The sequence below is a fragment of the Trachemys scripta genome, unplaced genomic scaffold (genome assembly GCF_013100865.1).
Source record: "Trachemys scripta elegans isolate TJP31775 unplaced genomic scaffold, CAS_Tse_1.0 scaffold_28, whole genome shotgun sequence".
Lineage (NCBI taxonomy): Eukaryota > Metazoa > Chordata > Testudines > Emydidae > Trachemys > Trachemys scripta.
Window position 1 is genome coordinate 420511 of NW_023260513.1, and position 22472 is coordinate 442982.

Below are 22472 nucleotides of genomic sequence, written 5' to 3' on the forward strand. Positions count from 1 at the left end.
CCCCAGACCGGGGGGGATCCCCAGGCAGGCGGCAGCTCCACAGACCCTCCAACGAGCTGGAGAAACCCTCTAGCGTCACCTTGGACCTCAGGATCCGAGGGGCTGTGGAGTTTGGTAGCGTTTCCCCATTGAGCTGCCACGTGGCGCCCCCTGCTGGGGGTGACGTGGGTCCCTGCGCCCCACAGGGGGTGCAGGAGAGGGACACAGACGCTCCCTCCACGACCGGCTCCTTGGGGACCGCGGCGATGGACGCCCCGGCCGGGCAGCTTGTGGGGCAGAGCCAAATGTGATGGATCCAGTTAACAGCCCGGCCCCTGCTGGCTGTTCCCCCCTGCGCTGGGCTATAGCCCCCCATCAAAATCCTCTCCTGCTGGCTCTGTGTGTGTGTCTCTGTCCCCGCCTGCTCTGTGTGTGTCTGCTGTGTAATTGTACGTGTGTGTAATTGTGTGTCCCTGTCTGCTCTGTGTGTGTGTGCGTCTGCTGTGTAAGTGTGTGTGTGCAATGGTGTGTGTCCCTGGTTGCTCAGAATGTGTTTCTCTGCTGGCTCTGTGTGTGTGTGTGTGTGTGTGTAAATGTGTCTAATTGTGTGTGTATCTGCCAGCTGTGTGTGTGTGTGTGTAATTGTGTGTCCGCATGTGTGTGTAACTAGACATATACAATGACTAAATGAGCTGTTCCCGCTCAAGAAAGATCCTGGAGTCACTGTGGAGAGTTCTCTGAAATCCTCCACTCAATGCACAGCGGGCTCAAAGAAGCAGAACAGCATGTTGGGAATCATCAAGAAAGGGAGAGCGAATAAGACAGAAAATATCATGTTGCCTCTATTTAAACCCGTGGGACGCCCACACCTTGAATACTGCGTGCAGATGTGGTCGCCCCATCTCAAAAAGATCGATTGGAATTGGAAAAGGTTCAGAAAAGGGCAACAAAACTGCTGAGGGGTGTGGAACGGCTGCCGTGTGAGGAGAGATTAATAAGACGGGAACTTTTCAGCTTGGAAAAGAGATGACTTAGGGGGGATATGATAGAGGTCTATAAAATCATGACTGGTGTGGAGAAAGTGAATAAGGAAGTGTTATTTACTCCTTCTCATAACACAAGAACAAGGGGCCACCAAATGAAATGACTAGGCAGCAGGTTTAACACAAAAAATAGGAAGTATTTCTTCACACAGTGAACAGTCAACCTGGGGAACTCCTTGCCAGAGGATGTTGTGAAGGCCAAGACTGTAATAGGGTTCAAAAAAGAGCTAGATAAGGTCATGGTGGACAGGTCCATCAATGGCTAGTAGCCAGGCTGGGCAGGGATGGTGGCCCTAGCCTCTGTTTGCCAGAAGCTGGGAATGAGCGACAGGGGATGGATCACTTGATGATTACCTGTTGTGTTCATTCTCTCTGGGGCCCCTGGCATTGGCCACTGTGGGAAGACAGGACACTGGGCTGGATGGACCTTTGGTCTGACCCAATATGGCCGTTCTTGTGTGTCCCTGCTGGCTCTCTCTGTGTGTGTGTGATTGTGTGTGTGTGTGTGATTGTGTGTGGGTCCCTGCCAGCTGTGTAATTGTGTGTGTGTGTGTGTCGGGTGCATTCCTCACACACAGCCCCACAGTGAATGGATCAGTGTGGGGGAGGGATAAACAGACAGCGCTGACCCCATAGCAGAGCCCTGGGGCAGTGGGGCAGGGGAGACACCCCCTGCTGCCCCCCGGCCCAGCACTGGAGCGAAAGGGTTACCTGCTGCCCGAGCTCTGTGGGTTTCCTGATTTCTTCACAACCTCCTTCCTCTTCCCCTCCGCGCCTGGGAGCAAGGCCCCTCCCCAGAGACAGATGTCCCCAGAGGCCTCTCTCACCGGATCACCCCCACCCCAGCTCCACCATGCACCCCCAGCTCCTGCCCCTGGCCCTCGCCCTCCTGGCAGCGGTGCCCCCAGGGGCTCAGGCAGGTAAGGAGCAAACCGGGCCGTGGACCTGGCCTCTCTCACCAAGCGGGGTGGGGCCGGGGCTGGGCTTGGCCTGGAGGCCTGCAGTGAATGGGGCGGGAGGCTCAGGGCTTGTCCCAGTGCCTAGGGGTCCCTGTATAACGAGCCACCCTGCCCCAGAGGTGGCTGCATCTCAGCCCCATGAAAGGGATCCCTGTATAACCAGCCGTCCCCACCCCAGAGGTGGCTGCATCTCAGCCCTGGGGGAGGTTTCTCAGGGTCCCCCAGACTTGCCAGTGCTAATTCCCTGACACTGCCGGCCGGTCGGCCACCTCCCCGGGGCACGGCCAGTTCTTGCCTGGCTTGCAGAGGGGCTGGGGGAGGGGAGAGCGCAAGGCGACCTCCCACCTGGGTCACTGGCTCACCAAACATCCCCAGCTCACTGCCCCCAAGGGCCCAGCGAACCCCGAGTTCCTTTGATTCGGCTCCGTAGCCCCTCGCGGCCCCCCAGGCCCACGTCTGCTTCTGACCCCCAAGAGTGACCCGTCTCGGAGCGGTTACACCGGGGTGGGCTCAACCCCGGGTATGAAGCGGGGCCTCAGACTCCAGGTCTGGACGGAGCTAACCAGCCAAGGGCTGGGGCGTCCACACTCATCTGTAACCCTGACCCTGGCTCTGGTACATGGGCCTTAGCCCAGCCACCCGGGTCCCCGGTGCGGTCCCCGGGGAGGGTGGGGTGGGGAAAGGCGACTGCAAGTCTCCCCTGCCTCACGAGTCCGTGGAACTGCGTCCACACTGCAAAGCAACAGGCCCCAGATCCCGGCTTGACTCTGGTTTGGCTCCTCCGCCCCCTGGCACCGAGCTGGCTTTGCCCTCCAGGGGCTGACCAGGCGTCTGGAGCCAGGTGGGCAAAGCTCGTCCGTCGTCGCGGCCTGGGACCCAGCCCCCGTTTGGCGCTCAGACGCAGGGCCGCAGCCGGGAGCCGTTATGAGAGGCTGTACCCGGCCCGCTGTGGAGAAATACTGCCAGGGCGAGGGGCTGCGTGCGGGGGCTTTGTCAGGGGTTACCGGTGCTGAACAGCGACCCCTTTGCTCGTTAGCAAGGAGGGGTTCTCTAGGGTCACGGGGGATCCCTGTATACGGGCCCCACCCCAGAGGTGGCTGCATCTCAGCGCGGGGCAAGGGGTCCCTGTCTCTCCAGTCGGGCAGGACCCATCCGCTCTGGTGTTCGCAGGCCCAGAGGTGAGGAAAGAAGCCGGCTCGACTGTGGAACTTCCCTGCAACCTGACGGGGCCGAGCCTGAGTTGGCGGTGGATCCCGCGCTACCCGGTCTGCGCTGGTGTTAGCGGTGGGATACAGACGATCTACACAGCGATTGTAGGTGGGGCAGGGAATAGCCTGCTGGAGAGATTTAGGAAGTGGCTGCGTCTCCTAACGGATCAGGGAACCCGAACCTCCGTCTTCGAACTTCAAACCCTCCACATGAGCGACTCGGGGGTCTTCTTCTGTGCCAGCCCCAGGCAGAACGCCACGCCGATCTCCGTGACCATCACGCCCGGTAACAGCTCTACTGGGGCTGGGAACCAGGACTCTTGGGTTCTCTTCTGGCTCTAGCAGGGGAGTGGGGTCTAGTGGTTAGAGCAGGGGGTGCTGGGAGCCAGGACGCCTGGGTTCTCTCCCCAGCTGTGGGGAGTGGTTTAGGATTTTGATGGGTTCTAGCCCAGCCGGGTGTGTGTGGGGGGGGAAGCCGCCAGCAGGGGGTGCCCTTTCAGTGGCTCCATCACGTTTGGCTCTGCCCCCACAGGCTGCCCGGCCGGGGCGTCCATCGCCGCGGTCCCCAAGGAGCCGGTCGGGGAGGGAGCATCTGTGTCCCTTTCCTGTACCCCCTGTGGGGCGCAGGGACCCACATCACCCCCAGCAGGGGGCGCCACGTGGCTACTTAATGGGAAGCCGCCACCAGACTCCACAGCCCTTCGGATCCTGAGGTCCAAGGTGACGATAGAGGGTTTCTCCAGCTCGTTGGAGGGTCTGTGGAGCTGCCGCCTGCCTGGGGATCCCCCCCGGTCTGGGGACTACTGCCTGGAGCGCGACCTGGGGGGGCACGGGACCCAGGAGAGCCCCCCACCCGGCCCCATCCCCACCAGTCCAGGTGTGTGGATCTCACCCTGCCCTGCGCCCCCCTCGCTTCTCCGCCCGAGTCCAGCTCAGCTGGGGCTGCAGGCGACCGGCCGAGAGGGGTGGAAAAGGGGCACTGAAGGGCACTGGACGCAGGTGTTCTCTGCGGCTGTTCCCCAGCTCCCACCAAGAGGTGCTGCATCTCAGCGCCGGGCGAGGGATCCCTGTATAACCAGCCCCCGCGCCCCACCCCAGAGACAGCCGCCTCTCAGGGCCGGACGAGAGATCCCTGTATAACCAGCTCCCGCGCCCCACCCCAGAGACAGCCGCCTCTCAGCGCCGGACGAGGGATCCCTGTATAACCAGCCCCCGCCCCCCACCCCAGAGACAGCCGCCTCTCAGCACCGGACGAGGGATCCCTGTATAACCAGCACCCGTGCCCCACCCCAGAGGTGCCGCATCACAGCGCCGGGCGAGGGATCCCTCTATGAACAGCCCCCGCGCCCCACCCCAGAGCCAGTCGCATCTCAGCACCGGGCGAGGGAATCCCTCTATGAACAGCCCCCGCGCCCCACCCCAGAGGCAGTCGCATCTCAGCGCCGGGNNCTCTATGAACAGCCCCCGCGCCCCACCCCAGAGGCAGTCGCATCTCAGCGCCGGGTGAGTGATCCTAGCCCCCATTTTTCCCCCCAGACACCGGCACCCCAGGCGCTCTCCTGCCTCTGGTCGGGGGCTGCGCGGGGGCTGCTCTGGCCCTGGTCCTCGTGGGCGCCATTGCTGTAATTTGCTGCAGGAGGCGCTGGCCGAGGGATGCCAGGTACAGAGGGGAGCAGTGGGGTGCGGGGCGGTGTTAGGGGGCAGGGATGTAGGCAGAGTCAGGCCATAGGGGGGGGGGGTTGGATGGGGTGGCTATAGGGGGACATTCCATGGGGGGGGGTGGGAACGGGAGGGGGGGGGAATTGGGGGGTCCCATAAGAACTAATGAGGCTACAGGGGTAAATATTTCTATGGGGGGGAGAGATTGGGGAATATAGGGGGTGTTCTATAGGGGCAGGTACAGAACCGGGGATACAGGATGTGACATTCTTTAGGGGGAGGGTCCAGGATGAGGGATATAGGGGATGCTGTTCTATAGGGACAGGGTGTCTATAGGGGATAATCTCTAGGGAGTGCATATAGGACAGGATAAACTGCACTATAGGGAACAGGTATATGGGCTATAGAAGGGATTTATTCTATAGGGGCAGGTACAAGGTACATGATATAGGTGAGAGCCTATAGGGTCAGTGGGGATATAAGGGAGGTCTTCTATAGGGTTGGTGGGGCTATAAAGGCAATAGTCTATGGGGCCAGTGGGGAGATATTCTATAGGGGAGGGATATAGGCGGAGGCACAGACAGGCAGGTGGCTATAGACTGGTTGTGCTATAGGGCCAGTCCTATAGGCATGATGGGCTAAGGGGCAGAGGGAGCGTTCGTCTATAGGAGCTGTGCCCTGAAATGTGCCTGAGGCAGTGGGTCCAGCCTGGAGTCTATAGGGCAGGGTATTGTATGGGGGGGAGTAGAGGATGGGGTGAGGCTGGCCAGCCGCTATAGGGGGTTATTCCATAGGGGCCGGGCCTAGCCCAGGGGTTTCTCTGCTGTGGGAAATCGTCTAATTGTCCCTGTGTATCCCCAGCGCGACCCTCCCGGCGACGAAGATGGACGGAAAGTGGGAACAATGGGGTGAGCTCTGGGGCTGGGGGCCGGGGCCGGGGCAGGGGCCTGTCCCCTCCAGGGGGGCCGGGCTGGGGGGCCCCACGGCTGGCATCTGTAACCCGTCGCTGTCTCTCCCCGTTCCCAGCCGAGCAGCCCGGCCCCACGGAGGCTGGCGGAGCCGAGCAGAAGCCTCCGTCGGCTGACCCCCTGCCTGCTGGCGAGGTAACGCCCCCCCCCCCCCGGCACTCGGGGCGGGGGCAGCAGGGGGCACTGGGCTGTGGGGCTGGGCGCGGGGGCAGCAGGGGGGGCTGGGCTGCAGGGGGCGGGGCCGGGGGCAGCAGTGGGGGGTTGCAGGGGGTGCTGGGCCATGACGGGCAGGGCGAGGGCAGCAGGGGGCGCTGGGCTGTGGGGCCGGGTGCAGGGGCAGCAGGGGGGGCTGAGCTGCAGGGGGCGGGGCCGGGGGCAGCAGTAGAGGGTTGCAGGGGGTGCTGGGCCATGGGGGGCAGGGCGAGGGCAGCAGGGGGCGCTGGGCTGTGGGGACGGGGCAGGGGGCAGCAGGGGGCACTGGGCTGTGGGCAGCAAGGGGGGCTGGGCTGCAGGGGGTGGGGCCAGAGGCAGCGCGGGGGGTAGCAGGGGTTGCTGGGCCATGGGGGATGGGGGGCAGCAGCGGGGGGCAGGGCCGGGGGCAGTGCTGGGTTTACAACAGCTCCAAGGGTGCCATGGAGCCGGGCCCGTGCTCAGAAGGGGCCCTGGGCTGCTCCTCTTGCCCTGTTCCCCAAGACCCCGCTGGCTCCCCCCACCTCCTGCCAACCCCCTGCTCCTCTCGGCCCCCTGGCGGGACCCCAGTGCACCTCCGGCTCCGGGCAGTCTCTGCTTCCCACCACCTGTGGGGCCCCCCCTGTCCCCCCGGAGCTGAGCCGCCTGGGAGTGGGGCAGCAGCCTGGCCGGTCTCAGCCGGGGCGGGGGGGAGGAAGGGGACAGTGCGGGGAGCTTGGCTGGGCATGTCGAGGGACTCCGTCTGGGGCAGACCCTGGCCTGGCTGATCTCAGCACTGCCGAGGGGCTGGAGCGATTCCCGGCCCCGGGACCAGCCCTGGCTACGCTCCCGGCTCAGCCCGGCAGACACAGTCGCCTCCCAGCAGGGCTTAGGGGAAGGGGTTTCCTGCGGGGGGGGAGGGTGCTGTGCTGTGAGGGGGCGGGGAAGATCTCTGTGTGTTGGGGCACTAGGGAGAGGGGGTTCTGTGGGGGGTGCTGGGCAGTTGTGGGGCTGTGGGCAGAGGGGTGTTGTGCAGGGCGCTGGGCATTTGTGTGGAGGGGGCTGGGGGGGCTCTGGCCATAGGGAGTTGGGGGGTGTTGGGGTGGGGGGGCTGTGTGGCGCGGCATGGTGCCCCCCCTGAGGGGAAGGGTCACGCTGGCAGCACAGGGTCGGGCACGGGTTTGTAACCAGCGCCCTCGCATTGGGCAGAGCGGGGCTGCCCCTTCCATGCCCCATTGCCCCTCGCTCCGGGGACTGACCTCCCTGCGCCAGGCTCCACTGCCTGCCTGGGGGCCCGGAAATATGTTTGGCGCCAGGCCCACGAAAGGTTAATCCAGCCCTGGCTGTGAGGAGCGGGACGGGGGCAGCAGGGGATGCTGGGCTGTGGGGATGCGGGCAGCAGGGGGCGCTGGGCTGTGGGGAGCAGGACGGGGGCAGCAGGGGGCGCTGGGCTGTGGGGAGTGGGCAGGGGGCAGAAGGGGACTCTCCCCTGGCAGTGCCCCCAGGCGGTAATGCCACCCTAACGCCCGCTCTGTCCTGCCCCGATCTCTGCAGGGGCCGGAGGGGATCCAATACTCCACCCTGCACTTCCAGGCACCCTGTGGGGCCGGGGTCAGGGCAGAAACTGGCGCGGCCACCATCTACTCTGAACTGGGCCACGGCTGACGGGGCTGGCAAGCGCAGGTGCCTCTGGGGCAGGGCCAGGCCCCACCTTGGGGAAAGACGCCTCCTTCCCTCGGAGAATCCCTGTGACACCAGTCTCTCTCTGCAGTTAATTCTCTGGTCATGAAGGGGGGCCGGAGAACTGTGTTGACAATATTGTAGGTCCTATATTATGTACTGTAAACAAGCCCAGGCCAAGTGGGGCACGGCCAGCTATGAAGTTTCCTGCTACTTCAAATGTCAACTGAAAGGGGGAGGGGCCACCGCCTCCATTCCTGCCCCCTAGATATATGTCATAGGTCCTACATTATGTATCGTAAACAAAGCAAGGTGTCAATAAAGTGGGTGTTGGGCAGGAAGGAAATACTCTGTGGCTTGAAGCAACAGAAGGAGAGGGGCGGGAGGGTATATTGCAGAGGAAACTGTTGCTGATGGGAATCAGTCACAATCCACAAACAATATTGTAGGTCCTACATTATGTATTATGTAAATCAAAACATAAGCAAAATTTGTCTGAGTTGTGAATACTTTCCCCTGATAACAGAAGATGGGGGGATTGGGGGTTGGACTAGATACCTCCTGAGGTCCCTTCCAACCCTGATATTCTATGATTTCCAGAACGGTACTGGTTACCCTGCATTATACTCCACTGAGGCTAACATTGTAGGTCTTATATGATGTATTGTAAACAAAATAAACGGTAAACAAACAGAATCCTTTTTTTGCTGGTCCAAGTGGTGGAATACAATGGCAGGTGAATGGGGAGCCTGTTCATGGCAACCAGTCCGTCCCCCGTTCCTGACTGCTGAGAATAATATTGTAGGTCCTACCCTGTGTATTGTATAGAAACCAAAGTGTAAACATAATGGATACTGGCCCTGAATGGATATTTTCTGCTTCTCCAGAGGGCAGTAGGTGGGGGCTCTTCCATTACTACCACCAAGAGCAATATTGTAGGTCCTACATTTTGTATCATAAACAAATCAAAGCATCAAACCAAGTAGCTTTTTTGGATGGATTTTGTCACCAAATAGCAGGAGGGGGGATAGGGTTGGTTCCAGTGGGGACAAGGTACATGGGAACTGGTCCCTCTCTCATACTGCCTCCTGAGACAAATAGGGTAGGTCCTACGTTAAGTATCGCAAAGAAACCAAAGTATAAACAAAGACAGGTGGAGGTCGTGCAAAACACTTTAAGACTTCTCCAAAGGGTCCTTTTAGAAATAGTCCAGAGGTTATAGTCCAATGTCCATATTCAGGGTGGCTCCAGTCAGTGACTGGGGATCTCAATCCTTGTGGCTCAGGGTTTCTCCCTCTTGAAACCCAAAGCAGATCTGAGATGAAGCAGGATCGTGTCCCAGGGTTTTTATACATTTCCAGCAGCTGCTTGGCCTGAGAAAACAATAGGTCTAACTCTCCTTCTTCCAAACATCCTGGCAATTAGCACAGGGTAATTTATTAAACAGTTCAGATCCAGTTTATCACAACCTTCGAAGAGACCTAGAGACAATAATACTACTTCACTCAAGTATCTTCCTAAATGTTAATATTCCCTTTTTGATCTTTGAATTAAAGCTCTAGCAATAGACAAGACTTGTTTGCTGACATCACAAGCCCTGAGCAAACATCTCCCCTTGAGATCTCTAACAATGCCGGCTGCATTTCAAAGCTCTATTCATTTACAGATCTTCCTAACCAGTCGCTAAAGTTCGGCCCTGGGTCAGGTCAGCCTGTGAGTTAATTAACTCGTTCTGGCCCTGTCACCTTCCAATGAGATATTATACCACACTCAGAACGTCACACCCCCAACGCACAATTGGTGCAGGAAGGGGTGGCACAAACATCGCTAAGTGCGTCCCAAGGACTCCCCATCTGGGACAACGCATCAGCTACAATACTCTCCTCCCCCGTTATGTGGATTGTGTCCATTTCATACCAGCAGCCTGGAGTTGGTCCCCTTGGCCTTGTGCAGCGGGGCCATGATCGCTCACCACGGTGAATTTCTTGTTGTACAAATAGGGTTTAAGCTGCTTGACAGCCCGGACAATGGCACAACGTTCCTTCTCAATGGGAGCGTAAAGGGAGCCAAGGACAGGGAAGGAGGATACGGCCATCAAGTGAGTTACACGGCAGAGAAATGGTGGCACTAGGGGGCGCTGGGCTGCAGGGAGCGGGACGGGGGCAGCAGGGGGCGCTGTGCCCAGGCAGTCAGGGTTGGCTCTGTGCCCCAGGGAGCAGGGCAGGGGGATCCCACCATGGGGCGCTGGCGTTAAAGGGGCGAGTACCTGCTGGCCGCCCGGGCCCGGGTTTTCCAGTGCACGAAGCCGACGGCCCCGAGGGTGGCGCTGAGGACGAGGAAGGCGAGGTCACAGCGCACGGCCAGCACCGTCATCCCGGAGCCTGCGACCGGAGACAGAAGCTTGTAGCGGCCACAAACCCGGAGCTGAGATGCAGTCACCTCTGGGGTGGGACACGGGGCTGTTTATACAGGGACCACTCGCCGGGCGCTGAGATGCAGCCACCTCTGGAGTGGGACACGGGGCTGCCAGCACAGGAACCCCTTGGTATGTTTCCCCCACAGGTATGTTGTGGACTCCAGCGCCCAGGTCTAAGCCAAACTCAGGGTTCCCAGCCGACCTCCCCCCATCACATCCAGGCTCCCCCTTCGCTCCCCACCCCAACCCTGGGGTGTCGCCGTTCTGTGCGGCTGATACCCAGCTGCCCCGCCCCAGAGGTGGCTGCATTGACTGTGACAGGGATACGGGAGCTGAATACGCACCTGGACTGGTGGGGGTGGGGCTGGTGCTCTGCTGGGTCCCGTGCGCCCTTGGGTCACACTCCAGGCAGTAGCTCCCAGACTGGAGGGGATCCCCAGGCAGGTGGCAGCTCCACAGACCCTCCAATGAGCTGGAGAAACCCTCTATCGTCACCTTGGACCTCAGGATCCGAGGGGCTGTGAAGTTTGGTAGCGTTTCCCCATTGAGCTGCCACGTGGCGCCCCCTGCTGGGGGTGACGTGGGTCCCTGCGCCCCACAGGGGGTACAAGAGAGGGACACAGACACTCCCTCCACGACCGGCTCCTTGGGGACGCGGCGATGGACGCCCCAGCCAGGCAGCCTGTGGGGGCAGAGCCAAACTTGATGGATCCAGTTAACGACCCGCACCCTGCTGGCTGCTTGCTGCTCCCCTCCTTCCAGAGCTAGGCAAGAACCCAGGTGTCCTGGCTCCAAGCTCCCCTGCTCTAACCACTAGCCCCCACTCCCCTCCCAGAGCTGGGGAGAGAACCCAGGTGTTCTGGCTCCCAGCCCCCTGGCAGTGCTGTTACTGGGCGTGATGGTCACGGAGATCGGCGGGGCGTTCTGGCTGGGGCTGGCACAGAAGAAGACCCCCGAGTCGTTCATGTGGAGGGGTCGCAGTTGGAGGACGGAGGTTTGGGTTCTCCGACTGGTTAGGAGATGCAGCCGCTTCTTAAACCTCCCCTCCGGAGTGTCGTGTGCCCCAGCCACTGTCACTGTCTTTATCCCACCGCTCACACCAGCGCAGACTGGGTAGCGCGGGACCCACCGCCAGATCAGCCTCGGCCCTGTCAGGTTGCAGGACAGACTCACAGTCGAGCCGGCTTCTTTCGTCACCTCTGGGCCTGCAAACTCCAGAGCCAAGTGGTTCCTGCCTACAAGGGGACAAGAGTGACGGGGACCCCTCACCTGGCACGGAGATGCAGCCACCTCTGGGGTGGGTAACAGCTGAACACAAGTTTGGGACAGGAAGTGAAGGGGAAGGGTGCATCCAGCTGAAGCCGCAAGGGGAGATTTTTAGGGTGACAGGAATGGGCTCACCGGCTCTGGGATTTTCCTGGGTTCCTTATTGAGCACACTGGGGCCAGGGGAGAGCGCCCCCCGCTGAGCCCCCCGCTGCCCCGGCCGAGCCCCCACCCACCGAGTGCGAGTTCCCAGCCCCACGGCCCGGTCGGCTCCTTACCTTGCTGAGCCCCCGGGGGCACCGCTTTGAGGAGGGCGAGGGCCAGAGGCAGGAGAGGGGGGCGCATGGTGAAGCCGGGGAGGGGTGGGAGCCGTGGGGCAGGGAGAGGGGGCTCCGGGCACAGGGTGCGTCTGCCTCTGGGCAGGGGCGTTGTTCACAGGGCTACAGCGAAGAGGAAGCTGCTGCCAGCAAAGCACAGGATATCACACGGCCTCTTGTTCAGTAGCCACCCTCTGCTGCAAATAGAACCCAGGAGTCCTGGCTCCCGACACCCGATTAGCTCCTGGCTTTACCCACTTGCTCAGTTTTCCCCACCTAGTGGTTTGTCCTGGTACTACAGGATAATTGTTAACAGGCAGGGTGCAAAGCTGGGGGTCGCGGGTTCAAATCCTGCCCACGGAGGTGGGTGCGCTCGGCCTGAACTCTCCTCCTGGTCAGATGTCCCACAGCTGGAGCGGAGATGTAGCCGCCTCTGGGGTGGGGCGTGGGGGGCTGGTTATACAGGGATCCCTTGGCCAGTGCAGCTCACTCTGGGGCGGGGCAGCTCTGCACAGATGTTTGGGGCAGGAACTGAAGGGGAGCCGAGTCTGCCTGAACCCCACCCCTGGGGCCAGGCCCAAAGGGTGGGGTTTTGAGGACAAAGGTGACACACCACAGACACGAGGGGTTCAAAGGCAGATTTTAATGCCACAATCTTTTAACCTGCGGAACTCCCCACCACGGGATTTTAACAGAGATTTCTAGCATCTTCCAGCTGAATTTCCCATCACCTGGGAGCCAGGGGTGTGAATGCAACTCATGAAGGGGGTGGAGAGGAGGGGGAAGTGGAGCCGGGGCGGGTGGGGGTCAGACAATAGTGGCATAGACCGTGGCACCGTGTGGGGGAGGGGCTGGGGCTCGAGCCACCAGGGGGTGCTGGACTTCAGCATAAAGCAGGGTGCCTGGGACCTGGGGAGAGAAGGGGTAAGAAGTTACAGAGATTTCCCCCTGCGACTTTCTGCCCCCCAGCTCTGCTGGTGCCCCTCACTCCCGCCCCACAGCCACTGCTTGCCCCGCCCTGCCCCCCCCAGCTTTGCTGGTGCCCCTCACCCCCGCCCCACAGCCCCTGCCAGCCCAGCCCTGCCCCCGCTCACTTTTCTTTCCCGACTCTGGGGCACGAGGCGTCTTTCGGTCGATTTGGCTCCAAGCCGTGGCTCTTCCAAGGGGCATAAACGGTGCCCGGGGGCTCCTTGGCACAGGATGGAGAGAAGGAGAAAATCAAGAGGGAAGAGGGATGGGATAGTGCGGGGCGGGGAAATCTAACCAAGGAGCCGGTTGACCTCTGGAACTACCCACCACTGGATTCTTACAGACTGAACATGGCTGGGAAGGTTATGGACCCGGCTACTCAGGAAGGAGATCTTTGATCCGCTCTGCATTCAGCTGGGGAGGCGGGATACCGGGATAGCTGTGCCCAGGGCTCGGACCTATGGTGGGAGTGGTGGGATACCTGGGTCCATGTCTCTGACCTATGGTGGGAGCGGTGGGATACCGGGATAGCTGGGCCCCATGTCTCTGACCTATGGTGGGAGCGGTGGGATACCGGGGTAACGGGCCTGCGGCTGGGGGTTGTTTTTATTCCTCTCTCTCACCTGTTTTGTTCTCTTTTCTGTTTTGATTCCGTCGGTTCCTGAAGGAAGAAAATGGGAAAGATACACGATGAAAACACGTTTCTCCCCACTCCCATCCCCAGACTCCTGGGTCCCTTCCCCCAACCTGTGGGGCTTTACCACTCCCCAGGCTCCTGGGTCTCTCCCTCTTCCACTCCACCCTGGGCTGGGGCTCTGCTCCCTGGACTCCTGGGTCCCTCTCTCTCTCTTCCCTCTCCATCCCCTGATGGGGGTGCCGCTCCCCAGACTCTGGGTCCCCAACTCACCTGCCCCGTCTCCGTCTCCACCTCCACAGATGCCAAGCGCCCAGCCCTGCGCCGATCAGACCCAGAACCGCTGCCACAACCCAGATCCCCCACTCAGAGCTGGGGCCTGGAACAGAGGTAGGGTCAGGGCCAGCACGGGGCACCGTGGGGCAGGTGTGGGGGTGCAGGATATGCGGCACTATCTTACCTGCTCCTCCTGCCCCGAGGGGGGGCTCCAGGCAGAACTCAAAGCCCCGAGAGGAGGTACCAATGAGGTGACATTCCCAGCGCCCCCAGGCCCCGCGCCGGGATGGGTCCAGCCTCACAGTAGCCCCCAGCTGGCTCTTGGTAGCCCAGCCCCGGTTGCCCAGGGACTGGGAGTTGAGGAACCAGCGGAAGGAGGCCGAGCCAGCCAGCAGGGGGCAGCGCTGGCAGTGAAGGGTCAGGGCTGAGGGGGACGTCCAGTTGGAGGAGACGGTGAGGTTGTTCCGACAGCCTGGGGGGGCAGATGGGGGGTCAGCAGGGGACGCTGTGGGGAGCAGGGTGGGGCCCTGGCTGGGGAGCGCCTGGTGACCCCAGTGCTGGCAGGGGGAACTGGGGGGTCTGGCCTCACCTCCTGTCACCTCCAGCTGGATGGGGGGCTCGGCCCCAGACTCCCCGTGGCACGTGAAGGTCCCCGAGTCGCTCATGACCAGGGCCCGGAGCAGCAGGGCCCCCAGACTGGAGGGGTGAGGATCCAGGCGCCCCCTGAACTGGTCCAGGGGGGGCTCCGGCCCAGGGGGCAGACGGGCGATTTCGAGCTGGTCTCCGGGGTCACCGGCGCATTTGGGGTATCGGGGGGACCAGACCCAGCGCAGCCGGGGGCCCCGGGCCCCACAGGGCAGCAGGATCTGACCCCCGGCCTCCCGCACCTCCAGCCGTGGGGGGGAACCTGGGAGGGGGAGAGTGTTAGCTGTGCCCCTCACTCCCGACCCGCAGCCCCTGGTAGCCCAGCCCTGCCCCCCCAGCTCTGCCGGTGCCCCTCACTCCCGACCCGCAGCCCCTGCCAGCCCAGCCCTGCCGGTGCCCCTCACTCCCGACCCGCAGCCCCTGCTAGCCCAGCCCTGCCCCCTACCCAGGTCTGCCGGTGCCCCTCACTCCCAACCCGCAGCCCCTGCTAACCCAGCCCTGACCCCCCAGCTCTGCCGGTGCCCCTCACTCCCAACCCGCAGCCCCTGCCAGCCCAGCCCTGCCCCCCCCAGCTCTGCCGGTGCCCCTCACTCTCGACCCGCAGCCCCTGCCAGCCCAGCCCTGCCCCCCCCCAAGCTCTGCCAGTGCCCCTCACCCCGCAGCGGGCCAGGTGCCAGCAGGGCCAGCAGGACCCAGACGGCTGAGCCCATCGGTTCAAGGCGTCTCCCCGCCAGGGTCCACGTCTCACTCCAGGGTAGGAACCGATGGGGGGACGGGTGGGGGGAGCAGTCATGGTTGGCACCTCCGGAGCTGAGTCACGGGCCGGGGCCCTTATCATGCCAGCCCAGACTTCCCCCGGCCCCAGTCTGCCGGGAGCTGAGCCAGCCGCTGCCAGCTCCCTTCGCCCCACAGCGTTCACTCTGAAACCTAACGACGGCCGCTCCACTGCTGTTTGTGCCTGCGAACCCCACCACAGCAGCCACCGCTGGCCTCCCACTGAGCTGCCCTCCAGGGGCTGAAATGCCCCCCACTGCCCCAGCCGGTCCTGCCCTGTTGATGAAGGGCAGGGACTCATGGGGCAGAGAGTTCTGACAGCTGCCCCTGGGAACCTGTGTGTGTGTGTGTGTGTGTGTGTGTGTGTGTGTGTGTGAGATGGTGCCTGTGGGAGCCAGCCGAGGTCACTCAATCAGGGTGAACTGCAAACAAAACAGGGCAGACAAACCCCAAACGCCGGTGGATCTTCCAATACTTAGATTTACCAACCAGCCCAAAACAGCTTCTATAGAACCTCCCTGGTTACTCAGACGTCCAAACAACGCAGTTCCCTTAAAGTGCCCAGCCTCAGGCCTCCGTCCAGGCACACGTCAGATACGATGATGATTACTGAGAATCTTACTTCATCATATACAAGAAAAGGTTCTTCCAATCCCAAAGGATCAGCCACATACCCAGGTTCAATTATAACTTAGATCTTACCCAAAATACACACTATAGCTAATTCTTATTAACTAAACTAAAATTTATTACAAAAGAAAAGAGCGAGAGAGTGTTGGTTAAAAGATCAATATACAGACAGACTTGAATTCAATTCTTGAGGTTCAGACACAGCAGAGATGAGCCTGTAGTGGCCAAAAGTCCTTTAGAAATAGTCCAGAGGTTATAGTCCAATGTCCATATTCAGGGTGGCTCCAGTCAGTGACTGGGGATCTCAATCCTTGTGGCTCAGGGTTTCCCCTCTTGAAATCCAAAGCAGATCTGAGATGAAGCAGGATCGTGTCCCAGGGTTTTTATACATTTCCAGCAGCCTTTCGGCCTGAGAAAACAATAGGCTTAATTCTCCTTCTCCCAAACATCCTGGCAATTAGCACAGGGTAATTTACCCATTAAACAGTTCAGATCCAGGTTACCACAACCTTCAAAGAGACATTGAGACAATAATACTATTTCACTCAAGTATCTTCCTAAATGTTAATATTCCTGTTTTGATCTTTGAATTAAAGCTCTAGCAATAGACAAGACTTGTTCGCTTACATCCCAAGCCCTGAGCAAACATCTCCCCTTGAGATCTCTAACAATGCCGGCTGCATTTCAGAGCTCTGTTCATTTACAGATCTTCCTAACCAGTTTCTACAGTTCACCATGGGTCAGGTCAGTCTGGGAGTTAATTAACTCCTCCTGGCTCTGTCACCTTCCAATGAGATATTAAACTGATAAGGACAGATAATAGAGAATGTTTTCACGTACCAGCTCATAGAGAGCCGAGAAGCGTATGACACTCATAACATCACAGTGTGGCAGGGAGTTCCCCAGGTGAACAAGGCCCCTGCCTGGCTCAGGAGACCAGCGCAGAGTTCGTTTTAATTGGAGAGGAGACGTCGGCGGGGTTCTAATTACGGGCTGCGGCTAGTGGCAGTGAGTTCCCCAGGTTAAGGACCGGTCACAGGAGAGCCTCCCCCGTCCTGGTTTGATCAGAGCCTGGTGCTGAGGGGCCTACAGGTTAATTAACACTTGGCGTGTAGGAGAGAGTCCCGCAGGCTAACGAGGGGCCGAGGGGCATAAGTGGGTGACCCCTGGCGAAGGGGGCTCAGAACCCATAGGGGAGAAGAGGCCCCATGGGACACGTTGCAGCCAGCCGCCCTGGGAGACAATCTGGCCCCACAACCAGTAGCTGGGAGTTCCCCAGGCCCCCGCAGGGCCGCTTTGAAGCGGCTGCCAGCATGAACGTTAGGCACCCACCTCGCCCCGTCTCCGCCCACACCGGGGTGCCAGAGCCGCCACCCCGGCAGGCCTGGGAACGAGGGGCTGCCCCCTGCTGGAGGAAAGTGGAGCCACTGTGTGTGAGGGCCCCCTGGGGGCCGGGCTGTGGATCCAGGCATGGGGGGCTGCCCCCCAGAGCTGGCTGCATCGCTGCAGACAGACAGACCCGAAGTACAAAATATACCTTCTTTATTGTTAATTTCTCCAGCTTGGGGGGCCCCCCAGGTTTGGGGCTGGGGGCGGATTTACAGCGTGCGGCGGGCGGGGGGGCTCACACACAGCAGGGAGGGGGGCACCCGGCTCCATATAAAACAGACCGACGGGGGGGCGGGGGAGGGTGTCAGTGCAATCGATAGGCATGACAGGGGGCCACCTGACTACAAGTGCCAGGGCAAACGGAAGGCTGGGGGGGGTGCAGTGTGTCGCCTCGAAGTGCCGCAGGAGCTTCCGGGTTTGGGGGGCAGAGAAGAGGGAGGGAATCAGTGCTGGGGGGCAGGGAGGGACGCTCCAGCCCCTGCTGTAGCCACTAGACCCCCTCAGTCCCTTCCCCGAGACAGGGAGAGAACCCAGTTGTCCTGGTTCCCAGCCCCCCGGCAGTGCGGTTACCGGGCGTGATGGTCACGGAGATCGGCGTGGCGTTCTGGCTGGGGCTGGGGCAGGGACAGAAGACAGCCCCTGAGTCGTTCATGTGGAGGGTTCTCAGTTGGAGGATGTAGGTTCAGGTTCCCTGATGCAGTAGGAGACGCAGCCGCCTGTTAAATCTCTCCCACAGGCTGTACCTGGCCCCAGCCACTGTCACCGTGTAGATCGTCTGTATCCCACCGCTGACACCAGCACAGAGTGAGTACCGTGGGATCCACTGCCAGGTCAGTCTTGGCCGGCTGCAGGACAGACTCACAGTCGAGCCGGCTTCTGCCGTCACCTCTGGGCCTGCAAACTCCAGGGCCGAGTGGTTCCTGCCTACGAGGGGATAAGAGTGACGGGGACCCCTCGCCTGGCACTCAGATGCAGCCACCTCTGGGGTGGGTAACAGCTGAACAGACATTTGGGACAGGAAGTGAAGGGGAAGGGTGCATCCAGCTGGAGCCACAGGGGGAAGATTTGTAGGGCGACAGGAATGGGGTCACCGGCTCTGGGATTCGCTTGGGACCCTGGGAGTTGGGTTCCTTATTGAGCGCACTGGGGCCAGGGGAGAGCGCCTCCCGCTGCCCCGGCCGAGCCCCCACCCACCGAGTGAGAGTTCCCAGCCCCATGGCCCGGTCGGCTCCGTACCTTGTTGAGCCCCCGGGGGCACCGCTGTGAGGAGGGCGAGGGCCAGAGGCAGGAGAGGTGGGCACATGGTGGAGCCGGGGAGGGGTGGGAGCCGTGGGGCAGGGAGAGGGGTCTCCGGGCACAGGGTGCGTCTGCCTCGGGGCAGGGGCGTTGCTCACAGAGTTACAGCGAAGAGGAAGCTGCTGCCAGCAAAGCACAGGATATCACACGGGCTCCTGGGCAGTAGCCGCTCCCTGCTGTGAATAGAACCCAGGAGTCCTGGCTCCCATCCCCCCTGCTCGCGCCCCTGGGCCCCAGCTCCCTCTCCGAGGTGGGGTTAGAACCCAGGTGTCCTGGCTCCCAGCCCCCTGCTTGAGCCCCTGGGCCCCAGCTCCCTCTCCAAGGTGGGGTTAGAACCCGGCTGTCCTGGCTCCCAGCCCCCAACACTCGATTAGCTCCTGGCTTTACCCACTTGCTCAGTTTTTTCCCCACCTAGTGGTTGGTCCTGGTGCTGCAGCTGCAGGATAACTTAACTGGCAGGGCGCAAAGCTGGGGGTCGCAGGTTCAAATCCCGCCCATGGAGGCGGGTGGCTCAGCGTGAATTCTCCTCATTCTCAGCTGTCCCTCGCCAGGAGCGGAGATGCAGCCACCTCTGGGGTGGGGCGCAGGGGGCTGGTTATACAGGGACTCCTCGGCCAGTGCAGAGATGCAGCTAACTGTGGGGCAGGGCAGCTGGGTGGCTCTTCACAGACATTTGGGGCAGGAAATGAAGTGGCGCCGCGTCTGCCTGAACCCGACCCCCCAGAGCCAGGCCCAAAGTGTGGGGTCTTGAGGACAAAGGTGACATCACAGACAAGAGGGTTTCAAGGGCAGATTTTAATGCCACAATCCGTTAACTTGCGGAACTCCCCACCACAAGATTCTAACAGAGATTTCTTGCATCTTCCAGGTGAATTTCCCATCACCTGGGACGGGAGCCAGGGTGTGAATGCAACTCATGAAGGGGGTGGACAGGAGGGGGAAGTGGAGCCGGGGCGGGTAGGGGTCAGACAATAGTGTCATAGACCGTGGTGCCGTGGGGGGGGGGGGGGGGGGGGGGGGCTCGAGCCACCGGTGGGTGCTGGACTTCAGCATAAAGCAGGGTGCCTGGGACCTGGGGAGAGAAGGGGCAATACGTTACAGAAATTTCCCCCTGCTACCCCCTGCCCCCCAGCTCTGCCGGTGCCCCTCACTCCTGACCCACAGCCCCTGCTTGCCCAGCCCTGGGCTCCCCCCAGCTCTGCTGGTGCCCCTGACTCCCGACCCACAGCCCCTGCTTGCCCAGCCCTGGGCTCCCCCCAGCTCTGCTGGTGCCCCTGACTCCCGACCCACAGCCCCTGCTTGCCCAGCCCTGGGCTCCCCCCAGCTCTGCTGGTGCCCCTCACTCTCTCACTTTTCTTTCCCAACTCTGGGGCACAAGGTGTTTTTCGGTCGATTTGGCTCCAAGCTGCAGCTCTTCCAAGGGGGTAAACGGGGCCCAGGGGCTCCTTGGCACAGGATGGAGAGAAGGAGAAAATCAAGAGGAAAGCAAGGATGGGATAGTGTGTGGGGGGAGGAAAATGTAACCAAGGAGCCGGTTGACCTGTGGAACTACCCACCACTGGATTCTTACAGACTGAACATGGCTGGGAAGGTTACGGACCCGGCTACTCAGGCAGGAGATCTTGGATCCACTCTGCACTCAGTTGGGGAGGCGGGATACCGGGGTAGCTGGGCCCCATGGCTCTGACCTATGGTGGGAGCGATGGGATACTGGGGTAGCTGGGCCCATGGCTCTGACCTATGGTGGGAGCGGTGGGATACCGGGGTAGCTGGGCCCCATGGCTCTGACCTATGGTGGGAGCAATGGGATACCAGAGTAACAGGCCTGCTGCTGGGGGTTGTTTTTATTTCTCTCTCTCACCTGTTTCGTTCTCTCGTTTGTTTTGATTCCGTTGGTTACTGAAGGAAGAAAACGGCAAAGATATGTGGTGAAAACACATTTCTCCCCACCCCCGGACTCCTGGGTCCCTTCTCCCACCCTGTGGGGCTACCACTCCCCAGGCTCCTGGGTCTCTCCCTCTTCCACTCCACCCTGGGCTGGGGCTCTGCTCCCTGGACTCCTGGGTCCCTCTCTCTCTCTTCCCTCTCCATCCCCTGCTGGGGGTGCCGCTCCCCAGACTCTGGGTCCCCAACTCACCTGCCCCGTCTCCGTCTCCACCTCCACAGGTGCCAAGCGCCCAGCCCTGCGCCGATCAGACCCAGAACCGCCATTGGTGCCGTGACCCACATCCAACACTCAGAGCTGGGGCCTGGAACAGAGGTAGGGTCAGGGCCAGCAGGGGGCACCGTGGGGCAGGTGTGGGGGGTGCAGGATGTGCGGCACTATCTTACCTGCGCCTCCTGCCCCGAGGGGGGGCTCCAGGCAGAACTCAAAGCCCCGAGAGGAGGTGCCATGGAGGTGACATTCCCAGTGCCCCCAGGCCCCGCGCCGGGACGGGTCCAGCCTCACGGTAGCCCCCAGCTGGCTCTTGGTAGCCCAGCCCCGGTTGCCCAGGGGCTGGGAGTTGAGGAACCAGCGGAACTGGGCCGAGCCAGCCAGCAGGGGGCAGCGCTGGCAGTGGAGGGTCAGGGCTGAGGGGGACGTCCGGTTGGAGGAGACGGTGAGTTTGTTCTGACAGCCTGGGGGGGCAGATGGGGGTCAGCAGGGGACGCTGTGGGGAGCAGGGTGGGGCCCTGGCTGGGGAGCCCCCGGTGACCCCAGTGCTGGCAGGGGGGGGTCTGGCCTCACCTCCTGTCACCTCCAGCCGGATGGGGGGCTCGGCCCCAGACTCCCCGTGGCACGTGAAGGTCCCCGAGTCGCTCATGACCAGGTCCCGGAGCAGCAGGGCCCCCAGGCTGGAGGACTGGGGGTCCAGGCGCCCCCTAAACTGGGCTGGGGGGGGCTCCAGCCCGGGGGGCAGACGGGCGATTTCAAGCAGGTCTCCGGGGTCGCCGGCGCATTTGGGGTATCGGGGGGACCAGACCCAGCGCAGCTGGGGGCCCTGGGCCCCACAGAGCAGCAGGATCTGACCCCCGGCCTCCCGCACCTCCAGCCGCGGGGGGGAACCTGGGACGGGGAAAAAGAGGGATAGCGGTGCCCCTCACTCCCGACCCGCAGCCCCCTGCTAGCCCAGCCCTGCCCCCCCAGCTCTGCCGGTGGCCCTCACTCCCGCCCCACAGCCCCTGTCAGCCCAGCCCTGCCAGTGCCCCTCACTCCCCGCCCCCCCCAGCCCTGCCAGTGCCCCTCACCCCACAGCGGGCCAGGTGCCAGCAGGCCCAGCAGGACCCAGACGGCGAAGCCCATCGGTTCAGGGCGTCTCACCGCCAGGGTCCACGTCTCGCTCCGGGGCAGGAACCGACGGGGGGGGGGGCGCGAGGGAGGGCGCGGACGTGGGGAGCCGTCATGGTTGGCGACTCCGGGGCTGAGTCAGGGGCCGGGGCCCTTATCACAGCAGCTCAGACTTCCCCCAGCCCAGCCGCGCCCGGGTCTGCCGGGAGTGTGAACCAGCCGCTGCCGGCTCCCTTCGCCACACAGCGTTCACTCTGAAAGCTAATGATGGCCGCTCCAGTGCTGTTCATGCCTGCGAACTGGACCGCCACCGCTGGCCTCTCACTGAGCTGCCCCCCCACAGGCTGAAATGCCCCCCCACTGCCCCAGCCGCTCCTGCCCTGTTGACGAAGGGCAGGGAATCATGGGGCAGAGTTCCCCAGGTGAAATCGAGCGTGAGAGAGCTGCCCCGGGAACCAGTCCTTGTGTGGCAGGAAGTTCCCCAGGCGAATGAGCCCCCACCTGGCCCAGGAGACCAGCGCAGAGTTTGTTATAATTGGAAAGGAGATGTTGGCAGGGTTCTAATTACAGGCTGCAGCTAGTGGCAGCGAGTTCCCCAGGTTAACGACTGGTCACAGGAGCGCCTCCCCCGTCCTGGTTTGATCAGAGCCTGCCGCTCAGGGGCCTACAGGTTAATTAAGGCCTTGGCGTGTGAGAGAGAGTCCCGCAGGCTAACAAGGGTGGGTGACCCCTGGCGAAGGGGGCTCAGAACCCATAGGGGAGAAGAGGCCCCATGGGACACGTTGCAGCCAGCCGCCCTGGCAGACAATCTGGCCCCACATCCAATAGCTGGGAGTTCCCCAGGCCCCCGCAGGGCCGCTTTGAAGCGGCTGCCAGCATGAACGTTAGGCACCCACCTCGCCCCGTCTCTGCCCACACCAGGGCGCCAG

The 22472-nt window shown here is 61.9% G+C and overlaps 3 protein-coding genes across 4 annotated transcripts; 1 reads left to right on the forward strand and 2 right to left on the reverse strand.

Moving 5' to 3' along the window:
• Positions 1-1795: 1795 nt before the first annotated feature.
• Positions 1796-9795, forward strand: LOC117870382. Its single transcript, XM_034757515.1, has 7 exons — positions 1796-1942; positions 3152-3475; positions 3722-4066; positions 4726-4849; positions 5710-5756; positions 5875-5956; positions 9585-9795. Exons 1-7 carry the CDS (start codon positions 1876-1878, stop codon positions 9793-9795), a joined length of 1200 nt encoding a protein of 399 aa, XP_034613406.1. The 5' UTR covers positions 1796-1875.
• Positions 9135-15280, reverse strand: LOC117870410 (megakaryocyte and platelet inhibitory receptor G6b-like). Its single transcript, XM_034757545.1, has 8 exons — positions 14842-15280; positions 14131-14448; positions 13726-14013; positions 13539-13644; positions 13255-13292; positions 12757-12851; positions 10425-12571; positions 9135-10045 (listed from the first exon to the last, which is right to left on the reverse strand). Exons 1-7 carry the CDS (start codon positions 14894-14896, stop codon positions 12470-12472), a joined length of 1002 nt encoding a protein of 333 aa, XP_034613436.1. The 5' UTR covers positions 14897-15280; the 3' UTR covers positions 9135-10045; positions 10425-12469.
• A 3771-nt stretch (positions 15281-19051) lies between these two features.
• On the reverse strand, positions 19052-21615 carry LOC117870411 (carcinoembryonic antigen-related cell adhesion molecule 1-like). Of its 2 annotated transcripts, none has more exons than XM_034757547.1 (6): positions 21504-21615; positions 21004-21321; positions 20607-20894; positions 20413-20524; positions 20137-20174; positions 19052-19347 (listed from the first exon to the last, which is right to left on the reverse strand). In XM_034757547.1, the coding sequence occupies exons 1-6, from the start codon at positions 21556-21558 to the stop codon at positions 19322-19324; spliced, it is 837 nt and encodes a 278-aa protein (XP_034613438.1). In that variant the 5' UTR covers positions 21559-21615; the 3' UTR covers positions 19052-19321. The 2 variants fall into 2 exon arrangements, with proteins under 2 accessions (XP_034613438.1, XP_034613437.1); XM_034757546.1 differs by lacking the exon at positions 19052-19347 and adding an exon at positions 19560-19720.
• Between the last annotated feature and the right edge of the window lie 857 nt (positions 21616-22472).

Coding starts and splice junctions, on each gene's coding strand:
- LOC117870411 (XM_034757546.1), bottom strand. CDS start 21,558: ATGGGCTTCGCCGTCTGGGTCCTGCTGGGCCTGCTGGCACCTGGCCCG. Junction 21,322..21,503: donor GGCACCTGGCCCGCTGTGGG/GTGAGGGGCACT, acceptor TCCCCGTCCCAG/GTTCCCCCCCGCGGCTGGAG. Junction 19,721..20,136: donor CAAACGAGAGAACGAAACAG/GTGAGAGAGAGA, acceptor TCCTGTGCCAAG/GAGCCCCTGGGCCCCGTTTA.
- LOC117870410 (XM_034757545.1), bottom strand. CDS start 14,896: ATGGGCTCAGCCGTCTGGGTCCTGCTGGCCCTGCTGGCACCTGGCCCG. Junction 14,449..14,841: donor GGCACCTGGCCCGCTGCGGG/GTGAGGGGCACT, acceptor TCCCCCTCCCAG/GTTCCCCCCCACGGCTGGAG. Junction 14,014..14,130: donor CCAGCTGGAGGTGACAGGAG/GTGAGGCCAGAC, acceptor CTGCCCCCCCAG/GCTGTCGGAACAACCTCACC.
- LOC117870382 (XM_034757515.1), top strand. CDS start 1,876: ATGCACCCCCAGCTCCTGCCCCTGGCCCTCGCCCTCCTGGCAGCGGTG. Junction 4,850..5,709: donor CGCTGGCCGAGGGATGCCAG/GTACAGAGGGGA, acceptor GTGTATCCCCAG/CGCGACCCTCCCGGCGACGA. Junction 5,957..9,584: donor CTGCCTGCTGGCGAGGTAAC/GCCCCCCCCCCC, acceptor ATTTCATACCAG/CAGCCTGGAGTTGGTCCCCT.